The following is a 21,295-nucleotide window of genomic DNA, read 5'->3' on the forward strand; positions in this document are numbered from 1 at the left end:
ACAAACACACACAGATTTAATCAATAAATTAGGTATAAAGAAGATATACGGTTTGAGGCTGTGATGTGGAACTATAAACTCAAACAGAATTAAGCTGGATAAGGCTGGATAGTGACATACTGATATGTGGCAGGAGTCTCCGTCTCTCTCCGAGCAGATCTCCACGTTTCCCAGATGCAGGATGGAAGCTATGATTCTGAAGATGCTGTTTTGATTGCTCTCCTTAACACCTGCAAAAACAACCACAGTAAGGTAAATATTGTTCCATCGGGAGATTGAAAAAAAGAACAAAAACCCAGTCAGTCTTTATGGCCAAGATACATAAACCCTTGGTTCTGAGCCTGTTCTAATGTAGCGGTGTTACCATCTTAGAATGTACCCATGCAGTCAGACCGTTACCCAGTAGTGTAAAAGCTTCCTTCGTCTTCTTGAAGTCCTCGGCATCATTCACCCCCTCAATGAAGATGTTCTCTCCTTGCGATGTGAAGATGAAGTCTTCCGCACTGGCTTTAAGATGAATGCAGAGATAAATGTATTAGAAAAGTGTTCTTACTTGAATGTCCTCACAGACGACACGTACTATTCTCTGAATGTAGTTTGAAGAACTACGCTCCAGTAAACATGACATAAAAATAATGATTGCTGTTATTATCCAGTTGCTTCCTTAACATAAACGTAGTTGAATATCGGCTCGGTCTGCGACACTTACTCAAGGCTAGGTCTTTGAACTCCGGGAAGCTAGCAGAGGCACACAGCTGGTAGAAGATGTGGTAATTCCTCTCATCCTCTGCCTAAAAAGCAGAAATATACCACACTTAACTCTTTATCAATAATATATTCTTAAGAATTAAAGACTTTTGTTAGATCATGAGTTCCCCCAGGCTGCAATTTAATATTGTATTAATTTCTGTAAAGTACTTCGATACGTTTATTTTGATATTTGATTGGCTGGAAAAAAACATGTCAAGCTAAGGCCTAATCAAATGCTTGTTTAAATGAAGGAAAGTAAACGTGAAGGGAAGCATGGACTTAGTAAGTAGTAATACAGAGTGTCATCCCAGACTGCGCAGCATGGAGTTACACGTACCTGGAACACCACCCTTGACTTCTCCAGCAGATACGTGCGCATGTTGGCTCCTATTATGTGATAACGCCTGTCAAAACCAATCTGGATGTACTTCCCAAAACGACTGCTGTTGTCATTGCGCGTGGTTTTCGCATTTCCAATAGCCTGAAAAGAGAAGCAGAGAGGTGGAGAAAAAAAAAAGTGTGAAAGTTTCAGAGATCAAAAGAAAATCATAACCACTGTAAAATATATTTAAACTCGGCAAAAAAAAGAAACGTCCTCTCACCGTCAACTGCGTTTATTTTCAGCAAACTTAACATGTGTAAATATTTGTTTGAACATAACAAGATTCAACAACTGAGACATGAACTGAACGAGTTCCACAGACATGTGACTAACAGAAATAGAATGTCTCTGAACAGGGGGGGGAGGGGGGGGTCAAAATCAAAAAGTAACAGTCAGTATCTGGTGTGGCCACCAGCTGCATTAAGTACTGCAGTGCATCTCCTCCTCATGGACTGCACCAGATTTGCCAGTTCTTGCTGTGAGATGTTACCCCACTCTTCCACCAAGGCACCTGCAAGTTCCTGGACATTTCTGGGGGGGAATGGTACTAGCCCTCACCCTCCGATCCAACAGGTCCCAGACGTGCTCAATGGGATTGAGATACGGACTCTTCTCTGGCCATGGCAGAACCCTGACGTTCCTGTCTTGCAGGAAATCACGCACATAACGAGCAGTATGGCTGGTGGCATTGTGATGCTGGGGGGTCATGTCAGGATGAGCCTGCAGGAAGGGTACCACATGAGGGAGGAGGATGTCTTCCATGTAACGCACAGAGTTGAGATTGCCTGCAATGACAACAAGCTCAGTCTGTTGATGCTGTGACACACCGCCCCAGACCATGACGGACCCTCCACCTCCAAATCGATCCCGCTCCAGAGTACAGGCCTCGGTGTAACGCTCATTCCGTCGACGATAAACGCGAATCCGACCATCACCCCCGGTGAGACAAAACCCCGACTCGTCAGTGAAGAGCACTTTTTTGCCAGGCCTGTCTGGTCCAGCAACTGTGGGTTTGTGCCAATAGGCAACGTTGTTGCTGGTGATGTCTGGTGTGGACCTGCCTTACAACAGGCCTACAAGCCCTCAGTTCAGCCTCTCTCAGCCTATTGCGGACAGTCTGAGCACTAATGGAGGGATTGTGCGTTCCTGGTGTAACTCGGGCAGTTGTTGTTGCCATCCTGTACCTGTCCCGCAGGTGTGATGTTCGGATGCACCGATCCTGTTGTTTCACGTGATCTGCCACTGCGAGGACGATCAGCTGTCCATCCTGTCTCCCTGTAGCGCTGTCTTAGGTGTCTCACAGTACAGACATTGCAATTTATTGCCCTGGCCACATCTGCAGTCCTCATGCCTCCTTGCAGCATGCCTAAGGCACGTTCACGCAGATGAGCAGGGACCCTGGGCATCTTTCTTTTGGTGTTTTTCAGAGTCAGTAGAATGGCCTCTTTAGTGTCCTAAGTTTTCATAACTTTGACAATTGCCTACCGTCTGTAAGCTGTTAGTGTCTTAACGACCGTTCCACAGGTGCACGTTCATGAATTGTTTATGGTTCATTGAACAAGCATGGGAAACAGTGTTTAAACCCTTTACAATGAAGATCTGTGAAGTTATTTGGATTTTACAAATTACCTTTGAAAGACAGGGTTCTGAAAAAGGGCAGTTTCTTTTTTTGCTGAGTTTATATTTTCTGAAATTGTGATTCATGCCACTCAAAAAAACTTTTGCTTCTCCTTGCTGCTCGTAATGTGCCTTGACAGTTGTAAAGCTCCTAATTTTGAGTTGTGTCATCTGCTAAGATGGGGATTGTGCCCAACTGGCCTGTTTCTTCACTCTCACTGATCTAGCTGAGGTGAGGCTGATAATGGACTCAGAGATAGCAGCTTCTCCTAGTTGTATCTTTAGGGCAGGCTGTGAGACTTTGCTGTTAATGGACTACTGGTGTGTTTAGCTTCCCCACCTACAGTTTACAAAATGATTCCCCATAAGAATACTGTGCTGTAAACTCTACAAAGTTACAGCTGAGTTCATAAAACTTTCAGGGCATAGAAAAAGTAAAACATGATAACGTTTTCACTAGAACCCATCTAAGCAGGTAAATAAAATATTACTTGGTTGTCCAGAAGATACGTGTCATCTCCAAAAAGGCACAAATCATGTTATGTATCCCATATATTCCCGGATCGACTTCCTTTACTAGGATGCAATACTGCTGGGCTGGCCTACAGTATGGGACCAGCAGCCCATCCCCAGTTCCCCTCCTCACCTCCATGATGGGGCTGGAGGCCAGCACCTTCTCCTCAACGTTGGTGTCGTTGGCCGACCCTCCCACAGTGGCGAAGAACCGCATGGCGTACTTAGCAGAGACGGTCTTCCCTGCCCCCGACTCCCCACTAACTATGATGGATTGGTTCCTCTCATCTCTACAGGAAGAGAAAGACATTTGGAACATTAAAAAAAAAAAAAAAAAAAAAAAAAAAAGAGGTAACTGACCTGAGCTGCATTAATGGGCCACGTCTACAGTTACACAACGCTCATTTTCTCTACATGACTGGAGTTGCCAGGACTACCCAGCAGTGGGCATGCACAGTATGTAGGCAGTGGACATGGTATTTATTGTCCTTTGCTCTACAGAGAAGAGCAGCATTGATGAGGTTGACAGTTAATGTGGACCGGAGCACTGTTATTATCCACCCACATCTTCCATTGAAGACATTGTTTATCTCTGTGGCAACTCATTATTTAGTCCCACACCAACACTATTTACATTTTAGTCATTTAGCAGATGCTCTTATCGAGAGTGCATACATTTACATTTCATACTTTTCCCCCTCATACTGGTCCCCTGTGGGAATTGAACCCAAGACCCTGGCGTTGCAAGCGCCACGCTCTACCAACTGAGCCACACACTAACAAAATGACATATCAAACCGGATGAGGAGCCTAATCAGGTGCTTGCTACGCAGCTCCATGTTCCACACAGTAACAACTCAATTGCTTCCCAAAGCAGACTAATATATAGAATGTGGTTATTAATTGGCAACTCTTCCAGGTCTAATACATTAATAGTATCCTGATCCTGTGTTGTACCCATTTAGCTGTACCCTGAGGCTCATCCAGTACCTGGCCATCTGCTTGTATGCCTCCTCAGCAACAGCAAAGATGTGTGGGTCCATGTCTCCCATGTTCTGCCCGCTGTAGGCATTGATGACCTCCTCTCCATAGATCTGAAGCTGGTCGTAGGGGTTGATGGCCACCAGTACGATACCTATAGAGGAAGGAGGGAAGGGAGGACAGAGAAAATAGTATGGCCAGTCAGTGAGACTCAGTGATTGTTGTGGGTGTGTATTTGTGTCTCTCCGGGGGCTGCAACGTGCATGCCCCGCCCAGCTGAGGATCTCAGCCATCTATTTCCTGTGTTTGAGGAGTGCAAAATCCACTTGGTCACTGAAATCTTGCTGGATTGATTGCTTTCATTTCATTGGTGACTCTTTCCCACTATTGCTTGTGCCATTTGTTTCCCCCCCCCCCGTTAATGTAACGACCACGGAAACGTTTGTAATGACCTGTCAAAACACACTCCGGTAATGGCTGAAATGGGCTCAATAGAATACACTGGCTTTCCGTTGCAACGATAAGAACGCTTCGTAAGGGATTTAACGGCACGTCTTCGACAGTTACAGCCCAAGAAAGAGAACAAAGATAAAAGGTATTTTGATGGGTGTTAGTTTTTTTAAATCCAATTTGAAAAAGTAATGATTTAATACAGTTGAAATATTTACAAATTAAATGCGCTGAAATGAAAGCAACTTCTGAAAATGAACACTTGGATTAGTGACATTATGTCTGATCTCACAAACAACGTATAATATGTTTGGATGGGTGTAATCTAGACACACTTGTCGAATTATGCAAGAGAAGGTGACAACAACAGTAAGGATTAACCTAGAGACAGAGCAAGTTATTGGTGGTTGCGGCCCTGCTCCACCCCTTTATATTCATTTATTCATGAATGCAGATACACCCAGCAGACTGTATATGCAAATGAGGCAACATATTTTCACAAAGTATTTAAGAGACACCTGATACATTAAGAAAATGTATGAGAAAGTAAATACCTGAATTCCCACCAAAATACCTTAAGTCCATTAATTGTATGTGCATCTACATTTGAGTCATTTAGCAGACACTCTTCTCCAGAGTGACTTACAGTTAGTGCATTCACATTAAGATATGTTGTTGTTCCACCTAGCTATCACAGATAATAATAATTAGACAATCCTATCATACAGTATAATATGCTACTGTGGGTAAAAACACATTGTATTTTTCCTGCTATACCCTTGATAGGTAAATACTATCAAAACATATCACAACATCCATATTACCAGAGGAATGTAGTAGGCTCACCCAAGTTTGCACTGGCAGGGTTACCATGGGGACAGATTTCCCTAATTAAAACATGGTGATATCGATGCACAGTGTAGGATCAACAGACAAATATTGTCTTTGCTCATTCCCCTTTGTCTGCTTTGTTTAGGGCGCATTCCACACATGGCAACAGCTCACTCATTGTCTGTTTAAGTCTATGGAACCCTAGTTGATTGGGGAATTGGGAGGACAGGTTTGTAAAAGTTGGGACAAGACAACCATTAAAAAGGTAAATGAAAGCCTCGACCCTACATGGTGTAAAATAAGCTAGCTACCATAGTAAACGTAGGAGGAATTTGCAGCGCAAGGTCAGGCCAAGGGCTTTGCTAAGAGACCCTATACAGACCATTCTGGTTACTATAAGTGGCGCTGTCAGAGCAGGTGGTACAGTATAGAGACTTACCGCAGTATGTGTAGATGTGGTTGGGCTCGAGGAAGCGCACTTTGAGGTTGTGCAGGACAGCAGGCTCGTGTAGGTAGCTGAGCGCTGTGAGGTCATTCTCCCCCACCAGGATATCAGGGTTCCGGAGGAAGGGAAGAGGGTTGTCTTTGGGTCCGATGCGGTATTCCAACGGCTGGGACAGGAGGGGTTCAAGCAAAAACAGTCAATACTAAAAAAAAAAAAACATTAAAAGCAAAGTATTTGCACCTGGTTTGAGGGTATGAGGACTCCCTTTATCAGTTGAAATCATATTGCAGCACTGTCCATAACTACAAATGTTAAAGGATATGGATTCGGTGGCTTCTAGGTGTTTATGAATCATACCTGTATCACGTAGAGATTGTGATCATGAGTAGGTATGTAGGGGAATATACTGCTGCTGCACAAAGCGATAATATCATCATCTGCTGATTCATTCAAACTACTCTTGGCACAGCGCATTGTTATTTAATAACTGTATCTTGTACCCTCAGGGCTTGCATCTCTCACTTCAAAAAATATGATTAATGATTCATGGCACCAAAAAGTTTCTGAATGTGCGTGGGCACGCACACACATTAACTGCTTTAATGAGGACATGTACAAATGTACATGAGCACGACAAAATAGACCAAAGCATATTGAGTCCTTAGGCAAGGGCTATATATAAAAATATAAAAAAATGGCCTGATCCAGTGGGGGGTAGATTACCGATTCATCTTCAAGTTTGAGGTGCAGGATTGGCTCTCCCTCCTTGTAGTCCTTGATGATCTCTGCAGCTCTCCATACATCCTCTGGGTCTGGGATCCACACCCGAGTGTACTGCAACACAAAAACACATACAAATAGATTTAATTCAACTCATCAATTACTTTGAATATTGTTTGCACATTTAGAGAGCATTCCTCCCCCACTTGCCCATGTTCATAGACAGTGTGTAATTTATTGTCAATGCAAACATACTGTCAATCCATAAAAAGCGACTGACCTGCTGAATGCTCGAGAGATGTCCAATTGATATGACAGCTCAAAGATGTTGCAATGCGTTATTGTTTCAACAAAAACTGAAAATAAGTGTCAATAGGTTGACGATGTGCCAGTGTTGAGGTAATTGTGTTTGTGACACATCCCGTTTTGAGATATCCTAGATAGGCCCATAGTGAGGCGAAAATACAGATTGATCATTTCCGAGGGCACATTTGTTTGCTAATCTTACTTGTTATATAAACCTAGCCCTACCTTTTTGATTGACTCACTTAGAATCACATAAAAATGTATTTCAAGATGGGATGCCATTAACGGCAAAACTAAGTCATATCCTAAAGAGACCGTCAACAAATTTGTCCATCTTCCAAAAATGATTAATTGCACCTTTCTAACAGTTCCTTTGACGATAAATTAGTAACTTTACGGGACGAATAGAACAAATTATTATGAGAGAAGTTTGGCCTGATGTTGAAGATAAAAGGTTGTGAAGGAGAAGGGCATGACCCTCGACAAGATCACCATCAGATTCCATCAACCATCTCCCTCTACCTTCATCTGATCAAGCCATAAACTGACCATCTCCATCTTTGGAGGATACATGCACTCAAAGACTTGGCCTCTATTGGTTGACCTAGCTAACTATAGCTAGGCTACTCACGACATAGCCTATTGTTTGATTGGTTTTTTGTTATTGCTTTTGAAGCGCTTTGAGATTTCTTTCTGTTATGAAAAGTGCTATAAAAGCTTAATAAATTATTCTTATTTTTGTCAGGAGAGAGGGAGTGATAACTCACTGTGAATAATTATACAAACCATTAGCTGGTTCTCCGCTGTTAATTGCATTTTGAAATTACAACTATTAGTTAAAACAAATAGGGGCGGGAGAAAAAAAATAAAATAACATGAAATGAGGCACTGTCAATTTCATTCAGGATCAGAACAATCATTTTTGTTTACAAAATAATCCCTGCTGAACAAACATTGAGCATATTACTTTATGGAGTTCAATGCAAGAGTTTTATTCACTAATTAATAATTAATTGACTTGTCCATTTCAAAGCACATCGGCCTAGGTTTCACTTCACTGACAGTTTGGCCTATAATGACCGCACCACAGATGCAAACGACTGCACCACAGAACAAAGGACAAGCAGTTTATTTTTTGTGTTCTTGAGGGCAAAAAGAAAAGCCAGACAAATGATCCAAACACAGTCCTCCTGACCTCCCATTCCTTCACAGGCACAAAACAGCCTAACAAGGCACTGCTACGAGGTAATAGGGAGTAGGTGGGGGAAACGGCAGACAAAGGAGAAGGCTAAACAAAACTACTGTATGCAGTACAATCACTGTTGAGATGTTTCAGCTCTTTAAAAGCATGACCATATTTTCTCTGACAGAGATAAGCCCGGCTAAGCTGCAGACCTTAGAAACACAGTACAGTAGAGTAGCAGCCTAACCTCAGACAGCTAAACTACATAGAGTTCACTGTGGGTGATCAACCACCAGTCATTTTCTATTAAAAAAGGTATCTTTACCTTGACTCAAGTATGACAAAATTGGGTACCTTTTCCACTACTGCACAGGGGTGAAAGTAAGGCGGTCCGGTACGGCATCCCGGGCAAAATAAATAGTGGGGGTACGCCGTACCGGTAAAACCTGGGCCGATCACAATAACTAAAACACCAAGAAAACTGTTGGCTGTACCACCATTATTTATCATTACCGTGCGTCAGAGGCATGAAAAAGAGAATGGACTTGAAAGTGGGCGATAGCCTATGATCCAAAACGCAATGTGGTTCGACAAGAACACGGAAATGTGCCAAGGCAGAGATGAGTGGCTACACCGAGAAGCACGCGGACAGCAGTGGAGGCATTAATTCTGGCCTAATGACAATCACCAAAATGTCATGACACGTTTTGGTGTTTTGTGTAACAGAAGTGTCTTTCCATTCACAACTGTTTGGAGGATGTAAATATGTTGTGAGTGGATGAACGTGCGCGGGTAGCCTAGTAAAGGAGCCCTTTGAAGTGACTGTTTGACAAGCAGAGGAAAACATCATGGCTGGTTGTGTTTATGCCACTATAAAGCTCAATGACAAATCTTTATGACTAGGCCCACTCTGGTTTGACATTGGAGAAATATGCCTATTCCTCTGTCCATCCTTCCATAAAAGCTCTATTTTTTCATTATCCATCTTTCTTTTCAGAGCTACATTCTCTTGATTGCAAGACGTTTTTCCCCAATCAACGCACAAAGAGATATAAAAAACGAATTTAATAGAGACGTTGGTGGTTTTATCAGTGTAATCAGATAAAAAATATGAGGATATGTTATTGAACTGATTATATAGCCAACTAACCAGACGTGTTAAACATTGTGTAACATAGGCCTATGAATTGGGCTGCTATTATGTTCTGTTCCGCTGACTATTAGCTGAGAAAATGATTTGCCCTAGGCCAAACCTATTGCCAACCCGTGCTGTACACTATTCCAGTTTAGCGAGGATGGGGTAGATTTTTTTGTCTCGCCTAGGGCGGCAGAAAGTCCAGGGCCAGGCCTGTTAAGCTCATACATTTTCTGGGTGCACAGGCATGCACACATAGGGAGGTCCCATACCAGGAAGAAATGAATTCTACTTTCACCCCAATATATACACAGTTTATGTACATAAAAGCAGCAGATAGCAGCTAGATGCATGTCAATTTGATGCTAGGAGAGGAAGAAAGCCAAAAAAAAAAAAAAAATGGGTGCTGATGGGGGGGAGGGGGTCAAAGCAGCAACATCCCTCCAGTGCAGAACTGTTTCCCCTTTACATCACCCCAGAGAAACACTACAGAGGGAGAGATCAGGAAACTTTTAGAAAAATAACTACACCTGAAAATGTTCATGAATGTTCCAACTCATTTCCTCCATTCGGCCACATTGGCATTATATTCATTAGAAAAGGTAAGTGGACGGAATAATTTGTAGACTATGGTTCACATTTCTGCAGCAGACTGAATTAACGCAGTTTGTCAGGGGTAATAGAGTTTATGCAGTGCTCAGCCCTACGGAGCTGTGTAACTCTGCGTGTAAGTCAAGTGGATTTTCCACAGCTGAGCTCTGCGTGTCTCAAATGGAGAACAAACTCTCTGCGCGACCTTCTCAACTTCATAGGAAACTTAACAAGTTGTCGGTGTTCACTGTTACCAGAGGGCCCAGCTATCTCAGATCGGTACATCATGATGTCTCTCAGCCTGATATCAGAACAGTGAGATGAGTCACACTCTTCCCCATGAGGTTGAACCTAACATTTACCTCAGTCACAGAGGGCCCGTTCATATTTCAACAAGAACAAGCACACCTCCCAACCAAGTCGCGGGTCTGTAGAAATGCATTATAGAGAAGACACCCACTGACGCCAAGTCCTCGTTACTCATGCTCTGACTGAGAGGCTGAACTTTGAGCGCTGTCTCCCCCCCGGGCAACTGAGAGTCACAGCGTATTACGACAGGCGAGATGACAGCAGCGCTTTTTAATCCGCTTTAATAAGGAGGCAGCGGGCGGGCTGGCAGATAACTGGGCGGGAGATGTAGCGATACAAAATAACCTTGCGTAGCGCTGCAAACCGACCGTGCTATCACTAATGTTACCCACGTGTCAGCCAGGGTCACATGGGCTTTGACTCTGGGAACACTTGAAGACAGTTTATCTCCTAGTCTGAAACATTCTCTCACAACCCTAGGGAAGATCTTATTGTACTGTGAGTGCCTTCCATTCTGTTTTGCAGTTTACAGTTGGAGGAAATAGTATGGCTCATTTGACCTGATCAGTACCTTATTTATGAGTAACCTATTAGGTTACATAGGGCCTTGTTCAAACCATTGCACAACAGAGCCAGCAACTCACTCACCACCAGTCCATTTAGAAGTGGGACATAAAAAAAAACGATTCACGCGCTGACTTTTACGGAGATCGACGACAGGTCACAAAGGCGCTTTCATTTCGCTCCCGATTGCAAGCCTACGCTCGTGGGTTACAATGCTTCTCCTCTGCTCAGAGTTCTTCTTTACAAGTACAGAGACCTTTGTGCACTTGTCAAGTATCCAGCAGAGCTATGACAATGTGTGATCATTCTTTTAGCACGGAAGTAAAAGGACAGTGAGTGAGTCACCCTTCCTCCAAATCACAGCAGTCCGGTCAGGTGTGACTCTACATTACTGTAGTTCATCATCATCATCATCATCATCCCTGGGCGACACATCAGAGAAGGAAATAAACAAAGCCTTTTCTCTGGATACCACTGAGCAACTCCCATGCTGCTGATATCACATGCTCTGACACATTTTCATTGGTTAGCTACATGTAAATCAGTTACTTAACATCCCAGGGAAGAAATCAATAGGGGAAACATGAGAGAGAGCGAAGGATGGATCTAAGGAAGGAGAGACGGAGGGAGAAATGTTTAATCAATGCAAGATGTTTGTAAGCATTGCTGACATCCCGACACTTCTCCAATGAATCCATATTGACAAAACGATCGAGGACATTTTTGGCACAACCGTAGGATTACAATGCAAGAGGAATCCTCACTACTCTTTTCACACACTGTTGTTTCTTCATATTTGAGAGGCTGATTGAATGTCAAGATCAAGAACAGATCAAAGATTTGGAACGGAAATGGCAACTGTGCTGTGCCATTTCCAAAGGTTGCGTTTGAAATGGCAGCATTCATTATTAGCCTAATTGAATTACTATGCATGTCCTGGGGTTGTATCCACAAAGCGTCTCAGAAAAGGTCCTAGGAATCTTGTTAAAACCGGTTAAGACTAAAAAGAACTCCCAGCTCAGAGTGGGTTTTAGGATGATGTTCAACTCAAATCTCAGCTGGTAATCGCGACAGTTTGAGGTACCGCAAAGGAAAGATAGCGATGAAGCTAATTGACATTGTTGCAAATTATGGGGAATAACCGATGGCGATGCGGCGTCACCAGCTGTGAACTCTATAACATGCCTCAGACAGCCACAGTGAATGTGACTCTACATCAAATGTTGCAAAGATAATACGCTTGATATTTTTGCCTGACACGATCACTTTGTCTACTCTCAAATCTTGCCTAATATGTTGGTGTGCATAACTCTGTCTTTTTAACAATTCTGATATGTTCAATAATGTGATAGGCATATTGCACTGAATCATACAGTACAGTACGATGGTTGATAAAAGCCAACTTTATATCATTTTAGGCTACCGTTATGTCAACACACTCGTCACTCCCGTTCAACAACTCTAAATCACTTTGGCCCCATAGGCATCAAGTCCCTTGCTGATAATGTTGCATAAAATGTTTGGAAGGTCTATCATTTTCACCAAACACAATCAAAGTTAACATAGGCCTTGGATGCCTTCAATAGCCCAATTTATAGGCATGGCCAATTTAGGCATCTTTTTCGACAACGTGATATTGCGCTCCAAAGGGATAACTTGAAATAATATGATGTAGGTTAATGGAATAATCGAAAGAAAAATGTGATTATTTATTAGCCTAGAGGTTATAAGTATTTAGGCCAATCATGTGAAATAGGCATCATGGTGAAATCATTGTCAAAAGCGCAGGAGAAACTACTGCATGAAGGCCTAGGTTATTTATGGATTGATCATACAGGAATACATATTGAACAGAAATATGAATGCAACGTGTTGGTCCCATGTTTCATGAGCTGAAATAAAAGATCCCAGAAATGTTCCATACGCACTAAAAGCTTATTTCTCTCAAATGTTGTGCCCAAATTTGTTTACACCCCTGTTAGTGAGCATTTCTCCTTTGTCAAGATAATCCATCCACCTGAATAAACAGCATGCTCATTACACAGGTGCACCTTGTGCTGGGGACAATAAAAGGCCACTCCAAAATGTGCAGTTGCGGGAGCGTGCAATTGGCATGCTGACTGCAGGAATGTCCACCAGAGCCATTGCCAGAGAATTGAATGTTAATTGGTGTACCATAAACCACATCAAACGTCGTTTTTTTATTTGGCAGTACGTCCAACCGGCCTCACAACCGGAAGACCACGTGTAACCACGCCAGCCCAGGACCTCCACATCCAGCTTCTTCAGCTGCGGGATCGTCTGAGACCAGCCACCCGGACAACTAATGAAACTGTGGGTTTGCACAACCAAAGAATTTCTGCATAAACTGTCAGAAACTGTCTCAGGGAAGATCATCTGTGTCCTCATCGTCCTCACCAGGGTCTTGACCTGACTGCAGTTTGGCATCGTAACCGACTTAAGTGGGAAACTGCTCACCGGCACGGCGGAGAAGTGTGCTCTTCACGGATTAATCCCGGTTTCAACTGTACAGATGGTGTCGTGTGGGCGAGCGGTTTTCTCATGTCAACGTTGAGAACAGAGTGCCCCATGGTGGCGGTGGGGTTACGGTATGAGCAGTCATAAGCTACAGACAATGAACACAACTGCATTTTATCAATGGTAATTTGAATGCAGAGAAACCGTGACGAGATCCTGAGGTTCATTGTCGTGCCATTCATCCGCCATCATCACCTCATGTTTCAGCATGATAATGCACAGTCCCATGTTGCAAGGATCAGTACACAATTCCTGGAAGCTGAAAACATACGTTCCAGTTATTCAACGGCCTGCATACTCACCAGACATATCACCCATTGAGCATGTTTGGCATGCTCTGGATTAACATGCACGGCAGCATGTTGTGCACAGATCCTTACCACCAATATCCAGCTACTTCGCACAGCCATTGAAGAGTGGGACAACATTCCACAGGCCACAATCAACAGCCTGATCAACTCTATGAGAAGGAGATGTGTCGCGCTGCATTAAGCAAATGGTGGTCACACCAGATACTGACTGGTTTTCTGATCCACACCCCTACTTTATTTATTATTATTTAATTTTTTTAAGTTATCTGTGACCAACACATGCATATCTGTATTCACGGTCATTTTTTATTTTACCTTTATTTAACTAGGCAAGTCAGTTAAGAACAAATTCTTATTTTCAATGACGGCCTAGGAACAGTGGGTTAACTGCCTTGTTCAGGGACAGAACGACAGATTTTTACCTTGTCAGCTCGGGGGTTCGGTCTTGCAACCTTCCGGTTACTAGCCCAATGCTCTAACCACTAGGCTACCTGCCGCCTTCAGGTGAAATGCATAGATTAGGGCCTAATGAATTTATTTCAATTGACGGATTTCCTTATATGAACTGTAACTCAGTAAAGTCTTAGAAATTGTTGCATGTTGTGTTTACATTTTTGTTCAGTATATAAAAAATCAATTGCCTGTATATGGCGTGGGAACCACTAACTCGCTGCCTTTTAGGACATCTCATGAGGTCTCCTAAATAATCTGTCGACTAGGTAGGACTCTTATGACTAAAAGAGGCTTCATGCATAGCTTTTAGTTTTACCCATAAGAGTAGGCGTAAAATGTCTATATTGTCAGGACCAATTTTCTAGTCTGAGACGTGTTATGGATACGGCCCCTGCTCTGATACTGTTTGAATGAAAAGCTTAGTCTCCATGACGTTATTTCTTAAAAATGACAAAGTGGCTGGGATATAGCCCATATTTTGTATCCCATGGCTAAAAACAGAGGAATTCAGCATCATACGTGTATTACTACGCCTAAGTCTGCACTCAGGCTTGTGGGCAAACTTCCAATAAGTCTTCATCTTTACAGGGTCTTTGATGTCTGAAATCCTTTTGCCAAAACCCCATGCAGTGGAAGTAAGCCAATTTTCCATGAAATTGGATAAACAATATCTAAGTGGATAAATAATCGCAAAGAAGTACTGAAGCATCCCATCTCAATGTCACTCATTGATGCATTTGACTTACTTCAGCATTACTATGCCTATGAATCTCCTAATTAAAATCACACTTCTCTGTATCACTGAATTGCAAGAATCCACGGTCTTGAGTGACTACAGTGCCCCCACACAGTAGACTATCTACACATGCATTTAGAGAAGAGAATAATTCATTTATAAATAGCAAGGATTTTGACAAAGTGCCACTGAGCTGGCCATTTGATTATGCTGAAGATTGTATGATGGGACCAAGCGGGAACTTTTGGACCATGTGATTGTAAACAGAGCATAAACATACAGTAAACAGAGTTTGCTGCCATTTTTCCTGGCTCTGCGGGTTTGGGTCGAGCCAGCCCAGCGCTCTACTTAGCCCATCACCTGGAGCGTGTGTGAGATCCAGATTGACACAATGGGGACATGATTCAGAGTCTCTCTCAGCCCACTACAGGATGGGATATTGGATGGATCAGAGGAGATGACCCATCAGGGCCAGAGCTCCAGGTTACAGACCCTTTCAAAGGACAACAGGGTATTTCAGTGGCACACCGGAGTCACTTCACTTTGATCCTGACAAGATGCTTTATACGCTCTGCTTCATTGGCTTCCACTACGGGCATCACTGATGGCTTCAAAAGATTACTTTTCTAAGCACAATCTAACCTACTCACTGTACTATTTGTTGAATGGTTAGGCTATTTGTTCAAAATTGTGGGGGGCACCAAAGTTTCCTGAAGGAGGGAGGGGGGGTGTCACGGGACCTTCCTTGATATGAGTGGTAATTATATAAAACATTTTTTTTTAACAAATTCGGGATTGTATGAACCGATCTATAACAACGCATAACTCTGTGGAACAAGCAGTAAAATGCCAGAGACAGACGCGACTGATGCACATGGGAATATCTTTGGTTTGTCTCTATGACATTCAGAAGCTGAGCTAACATGCTGACCAGACCAGACACGTCGCGTGCGCGAGCGTCGCAAAATAAATGTAGAAATCCATGTTATTCAATTATTGCGCCAATGAGCGTCTGCGATGCCATGGGCTAAAATAGAACTCCTTTCTATTTCTGACGCAGATCGCGCTGAAGTCCTGCCTCTCCCATCTCCTTATTGGTTTATAGAAGCAGGTACCCACGTGCCATCTCCTCATTGTCTTTCAATCACCCACGTGGGTATAACCAAACTGTTTTGCCGGTTGTCGTGGTAATACTATGAAAGTGTAGATGCGATCACCATATAAGTTCAAAGATGAAAAAGCCTGGAAGGATTAGAGATGACTAGAAACGATTCGGTTGATCGTTTTATGTGTGGATTAATTGTCAGAGTAGAGGACCTTGTGCATTTCAGGTAAAATAACAACTCAATGTTTATATTCCAGGACAAATTAGCTAGCAACAGCAAGCTAGCTAAATAGGACAAATTAGCTAGCAAGTGCAAGCTAACTAGCTAAATTGCCATACATGTTTAATGCTTTTCGACCTGTCCCCAAATTAATGTCATGTCATTGGTTCAGAGTTTGTTTTGATATTTTAACCTGCGTGATCGTGTTTGGTGTAGGGGGACAAAAAAAATGTATGCACGATAGCGCACGATGGCATACACGCGCAGACGGTTTGGGTTCCGTGTAAGACCTTCTAAAGTCGAGGAGACAAAAAAAATTTAGACTTTGCATGGGAAGTTATCTAATGTGTGACTGTCACTATACATAGATATTTTGGCTTTCTGTAAAAGAGAATAGGCTTATGTATAATTCAATTGGAGGGTTCATATAGTATAACATAGTAATAAAACATTTGTTAACAGAACAATATTTGGGGAAATCTGGTCTAGACTTAAATTTTCCTTATGGGCATTTTCATGTAAAAGGGCTGATGAAAGATGGGAGAAACTTCCAGAAGGACAACCATCTCCACAGAAGAACTCTGGAGCTCTGTCAGGGAGGTGACCAAAAACCCGATGGTCACTCTGATAGAGCTCCAGAGTTCCTCTGTGGAGATGGTTGAAACTTCCAGAAGGACAAGCATCTCTGCAGCACTCCACCAATCAGGCCTTTATGGTAGAGTGCCAGACGGAAGCCACTCCTAAGTAAAAGGGTACATGACAGCCCGCTTGGGAGTTTGCCAAAAGGCACCTAAAAGGACTCTCAGACCATGAGAAACAAGATTCTCTGATGAAACCAAGATTGAACTCTTTGGCCTGAATGCCAAGCATCACGTCTGGAGGAAACCAGGCACCGCTTATCACCTGGCCAATACCATCCCTACGGTGAAGGATGGTGGTGGCAGCATCATGCTGCGGGGATGTTTTTCAGCGGCACGGACTGGGAGACTAGTTAGGATCGAGGGAAAATGAACGGAGCAAAGTACAGAGAGATCCTTGATGAAAACCTGCTCCAGAGCACTCTGGACCTCAGACTGGGGCAAAGGTTCACCTTCCAACAGGACAACGACACTAAGCACACAGCCAAGACAATGCAGGAGCGGCTTCGGGACAAGTCTCTCAATGTCCTTGAGTGGCCCAGCCAGAGCCCGGACTTGAGTCCTGTTAGGGTTGAACTGGCTATTTGTATGCATAACCTTTATAATATACCGGGGAAGCTATGCTACAATATTAAGTATATAAACTACGGATAAATCAACTGCTGAAGACAGGAAGAACGACACCCGGCGACAGGAAGTGCGTCACTAGGCTGGGACCTGCCTGCACGCCGACAATAGGAGGAGCAAGTTTAAACCACGCTCCTCCTCCCTCTGACAGGCCAGCATTGAGCGGGAACTATCTCTGTCAGAGTATAAAAGAGAGAACAATAGAATGTGACGCCCTCTTCTTCTGTCTGCCCTGCGAGGTGTCACAGAGAGACAGTATACGAACGACATATTTACCATACACGTGGTTGCATTAATTAAAGTACAGCTAAATCAGAAGTTACTATGTGCTGACTATTTTGTTCTGATACCAGAAACGAACAGGACGCAACTTTAACAGTCCAATCGAACATCTCTGGAGAGACCTGAAAATAGCTGTGCAGTGACGCTCCCCATCCAACCTGACAGACCTTGAGAGGCTCTGCAGAGAACTTTGCAAAAAGTTCTAAAAACCAGTTTTTGCTTTGTCATTATGGGATATTGTGTGTAGATTGATGAGGCTGTAATGTAAACAAAATGCATAAAAAAGTCAAGGGGTCTGAATATTTTCCATATTCCCTGTCTCTCCAGCTTAAACAGACTTTTTTTAACGCTAATTAGATCACCATGGAGGCGTGGACATCGACTCTGGGGGGTTAACAAGTAATCTTCCTCAAAAAGATTGGGGTCAAAATTACTGGTACCCTGTTTTCAATACCTCACCCTGCGAGGGTAACGGTGCAGAGCCTTTGAAATATTTTACGAGACCAATAACATTTGATTTGATCCACCACCATATTTTGGGGTTCTTTTCTGCTTATGTATCCTTATTTCGGAGCCAAACACACCACCAAAGAGCTCAATTTTCATGTCATCTGACCATAGCACCGGTTCCAATCCAAGTACCAATGCCATGTAGCAAACTCCAGGCGTTTACATTCGCTGGGCAGGGAAAGGCGCCTTGCCGAAGGCTTGTAGCAGTCCTCTGACTGGGGGCTACCCGCCAGAGATGTAAATAACTTCTTAAGCCTCACTCCACTCACCTGCTGGTGGTAGAACTTTATAGCCTTCTGCTTCGGGAAGGCGGAAAATAGCGAGCGTCAAGCTTTTTTTGTTTTTGCATGCTGGGTGGCTGCTATGGCCATTCACGCAGCAGTGTCAGACCATTGTGATATAAATCTGGTTTGATGGCAAACAGTTCTAACGCTGCAGCAGCCCAGTCAGTTTCTCTCAGCAGTGTAAACATGACAGTCACATATGATTGCCTTTACACAGACACGGCAACGTTCTAGGGGGCCTGAACAAGAGCAGATGGACTATCTACTGGCAGTAGTGCATGGTTGTAGTAGCCACTTGGGCATCATGTAAGTTAGAGTGGACATACAATTCTCTAACTTAGCACATAAAAGGACAAATCTGTGGAAAATACCCATGTTTGACCATAGATAAAGTTCAAAGGCTTCATGAATCAACATAAATAAGGAACTACGGTACAGGTATTACCTCTGATGTGGTATTTGCCTAATAATGAAAGAAAGTCAACAGAAAAAGGGAAATAAAGTGTGGTGGGATGGAAACTCTGTCAAAAGAGGAAGAACAGAAAAACACGAGAGATTGAAAGGTGATTGCTTGCTATTACATTGCAAATGGCTTCAGTCAGTCAGTACTCCGTCATAAAGACATTTTGAAAGGAATAGGCTAATTCAATTGTCTTGCACTGCTCCATGGGTCAGGTGATTGTGATGGTGCAGCACTCTGAAGTGAACTGGAAGCGAAAGGGAAAACTCGCAGAGAATGCTGTTCCTTCGTGCGGTAGCAGCAGAAATGCAAATGTTGTTCAGTGATGGCAGGAACTCATTTGATTTGTAAAACAGTGTCAATCTGGAGCTCCGCCTCACTCCTCCTCAAACCAGCACTTAAAATAAACAGCAATGGCTGACAGAGACAGGGGTAAATATGACCTCACTATTACATTAGGAAACAAATGAACGGAGAGACTTGACAGAGGACTTCTGACTGCAGTTTGCTTTGTGGAGATCAGGAAGGTGTACTAATGACTTTACAATATCCATTCTAGCCACCATTCCAACAGCTGCCCCTGCTGTAGCAGTGCTAAGCTACAGTAATGCCTAGGAATAGCAGCAGCAACCTGTAAGTTCATCTGCAGTGGTGCTGAAGTAAATCAGCTCCATTGACTGAGACGGACTTGATCAGCACTGTAAAACTCCCTCCACTCCTCATCTTTCACTCGTTACATTCTATTGCTGGGACTGGCATTCCGGCATTTTCCTTCCTTCGCTCCGCTCTTTGCTTTGTGATTTTCTACAGGTCGAAAGCATTTCGAGACTAACAACAAACAAGATGAAAGCCCTGTTATAAGGCATAAATCATCTTCTAGAGAAGCAACAACAGTACGCATGCAGCTTTTGCATCAAAACTGGACCATTAGTCCACCTTTCAAACAGTCCATCACAACACTTGACTATTTCCAAAGGTTTGTTGCAAATTTGGACAAACATTAAATCAAGTAGCCAAAATCATACCCCGGTTCGATGGAACGTGGAATTGTTGTTTCTTTTCTTAATTGTGACAATATTCACAATATCCTCTCAAAATGTCATAGATGCTGCATTGGACTGAGAGAGAGTTAAAAGGGGGCAACGAGGTCCTCCTTAGTAAACTCCTCCCAGCATCCATATGAACACATGCAGGAGTAGACATTTCTGCTTCTTGCAGGCCTGGGTATTTTAATAAGTCGGCCTAAGCTATTCTGTTAAAATTGAAATACATCAGCGGCAAAGCGAATCCTCCCATCCCTGTTTTCTGTGTTTATCTGGGTCAGTGAAGATCTCCAATATGTACAGCATACAGAAAAGAGTGCTGCCCATCCCCTGAATGCAGAACAGCTCAGCGTGGGCCCTATCAAACTGTAATTAGGACACCAAGAATGTACTGAAAACTCCCACTATAACACATACAAAGAACACAAAGTCCTTTGAAGAGTTATCTGACTCAGAGAATAAGTTTGGGATGATTCCACGCCAGCGTAGACAAAAATATTTTGGGTGTCTCGATTTGTTCTGACGATTCTTTCAAGAGCCTTTCTTCTTTAAGGTTGCTGCCCCTACCATCGCAAAGCCCATCTACAACCTTTTTAACCCCTCTCTCCTTTCTGGGGAGGTTCCCATTGCTTGGAAGGCAGCCACAGTTTGTCCTTTATTTAAAGGGGGAGATCAAGCTGATCCTAACTGTTACAGGTCTATTTCTATTTTGCCCTGTTTTTCAAAAGTGTTGGAAAAACCTGTCAATAATCAACTGACTGGCTTTCTTGATGTCTATAGTAGTCTCTTGGGTATGCAATTTGGTTTCCGCTTAGGTTATGGATGTGTCACTGCAACCTTAAAGGTCCTCAGTGATGTCACCATTGCCCTTGATTCTAAGCAATGTTGTGCTGCTATTTTAATTGACTTGGCCAAAGCTTTTGATACGATAGACCATTCCATTCTTGTGGGCCGGCTATGGAGTATTGGTGTCTCTGATGGGTCTTTGGCCTGGTTTGCTAACTACCTCTCTCAAAGAGTGCAGTGTATAAAGTCAGAAAATCTGCTGTCTCAGCCACTGCCTGTCACCAAGGGATTTCCCCAAGGTTCAATCATAGGCCTCACGCTCTTCTCAATTTACATCAACAACATAGCTCAGGTAGTAGGAAGCTCTCTCATCCATTTATATGCAGATGATACAGTCTAATACTCAGCTGGCCCATCCCCAGATTTTGTGTTAAACGCTCTACAACAAAGCTTTTAGTGTCCAACAAGCTTTCTATACCATTAACCTTGTTCTGAAGACCTCCAAAACAAAGGTCATGTGGTTCG

The 21,295-nt window shown here is 43.1% G+C and overlaps 1 protein-coding gene across 2 annotated transcripts in view; it reads right to left on the reverse strand.

The window, feature by feature from the left end:
* Window positions 1–21,295, reverse strand: part of myo5b (myosin VB) — an 82,981-nt gene that overhangs the window by 39,712 nt on the left and 21,974 nt on the right. For both annotated transcript variants that reach the window (XM_014129638.3, XM_014129645.3), the window contains exons 2-9: window positions 6,693–6,803; window positions 5,964–6,135; window positions 4,253–4,397; window positions 3,396–3,552; window positions 1,088–1,231; window positions 710–791; window positions 400–507; window positions 121–230 (exon numbers count right to left, since the gene is read on the reverse strand). In XM_014129638.3, coding sequence (XP_013985113.1) covers window positions 121–230; window positions 400–507; window positions 710–791; window positions 1,088–1,231; window positions 3,396–3,552; window positions 4,253–4,397; window positions 5,964–6,135; window positions 6,693–6,803 — 1,029 coding nt within the window. The remainder of the gene's footprint in view (window positions 1–120; window positions 231–399; window positions 508–709; window positions 792–1,087; window positions 1,232–3,395; window positions 3,553–4,252; window positions 4,398–5,963; window positions 6,136–6,692; window positions 6,804–21,295) is intronic.

The sequence above is a fragment of the Salmo salar genome, chromosome 01 (genome assembly GCF_965601325.2).
Source record: "Salmo salar chromosome 01, fSalSal1, whole genome shotgun sequence".
Lineage (NCBI taxonomy): Eukaryota > Metazoa > Chordata > Actinopteri > Salmoniformes > Salmonidae > Salmo > Salmo salar.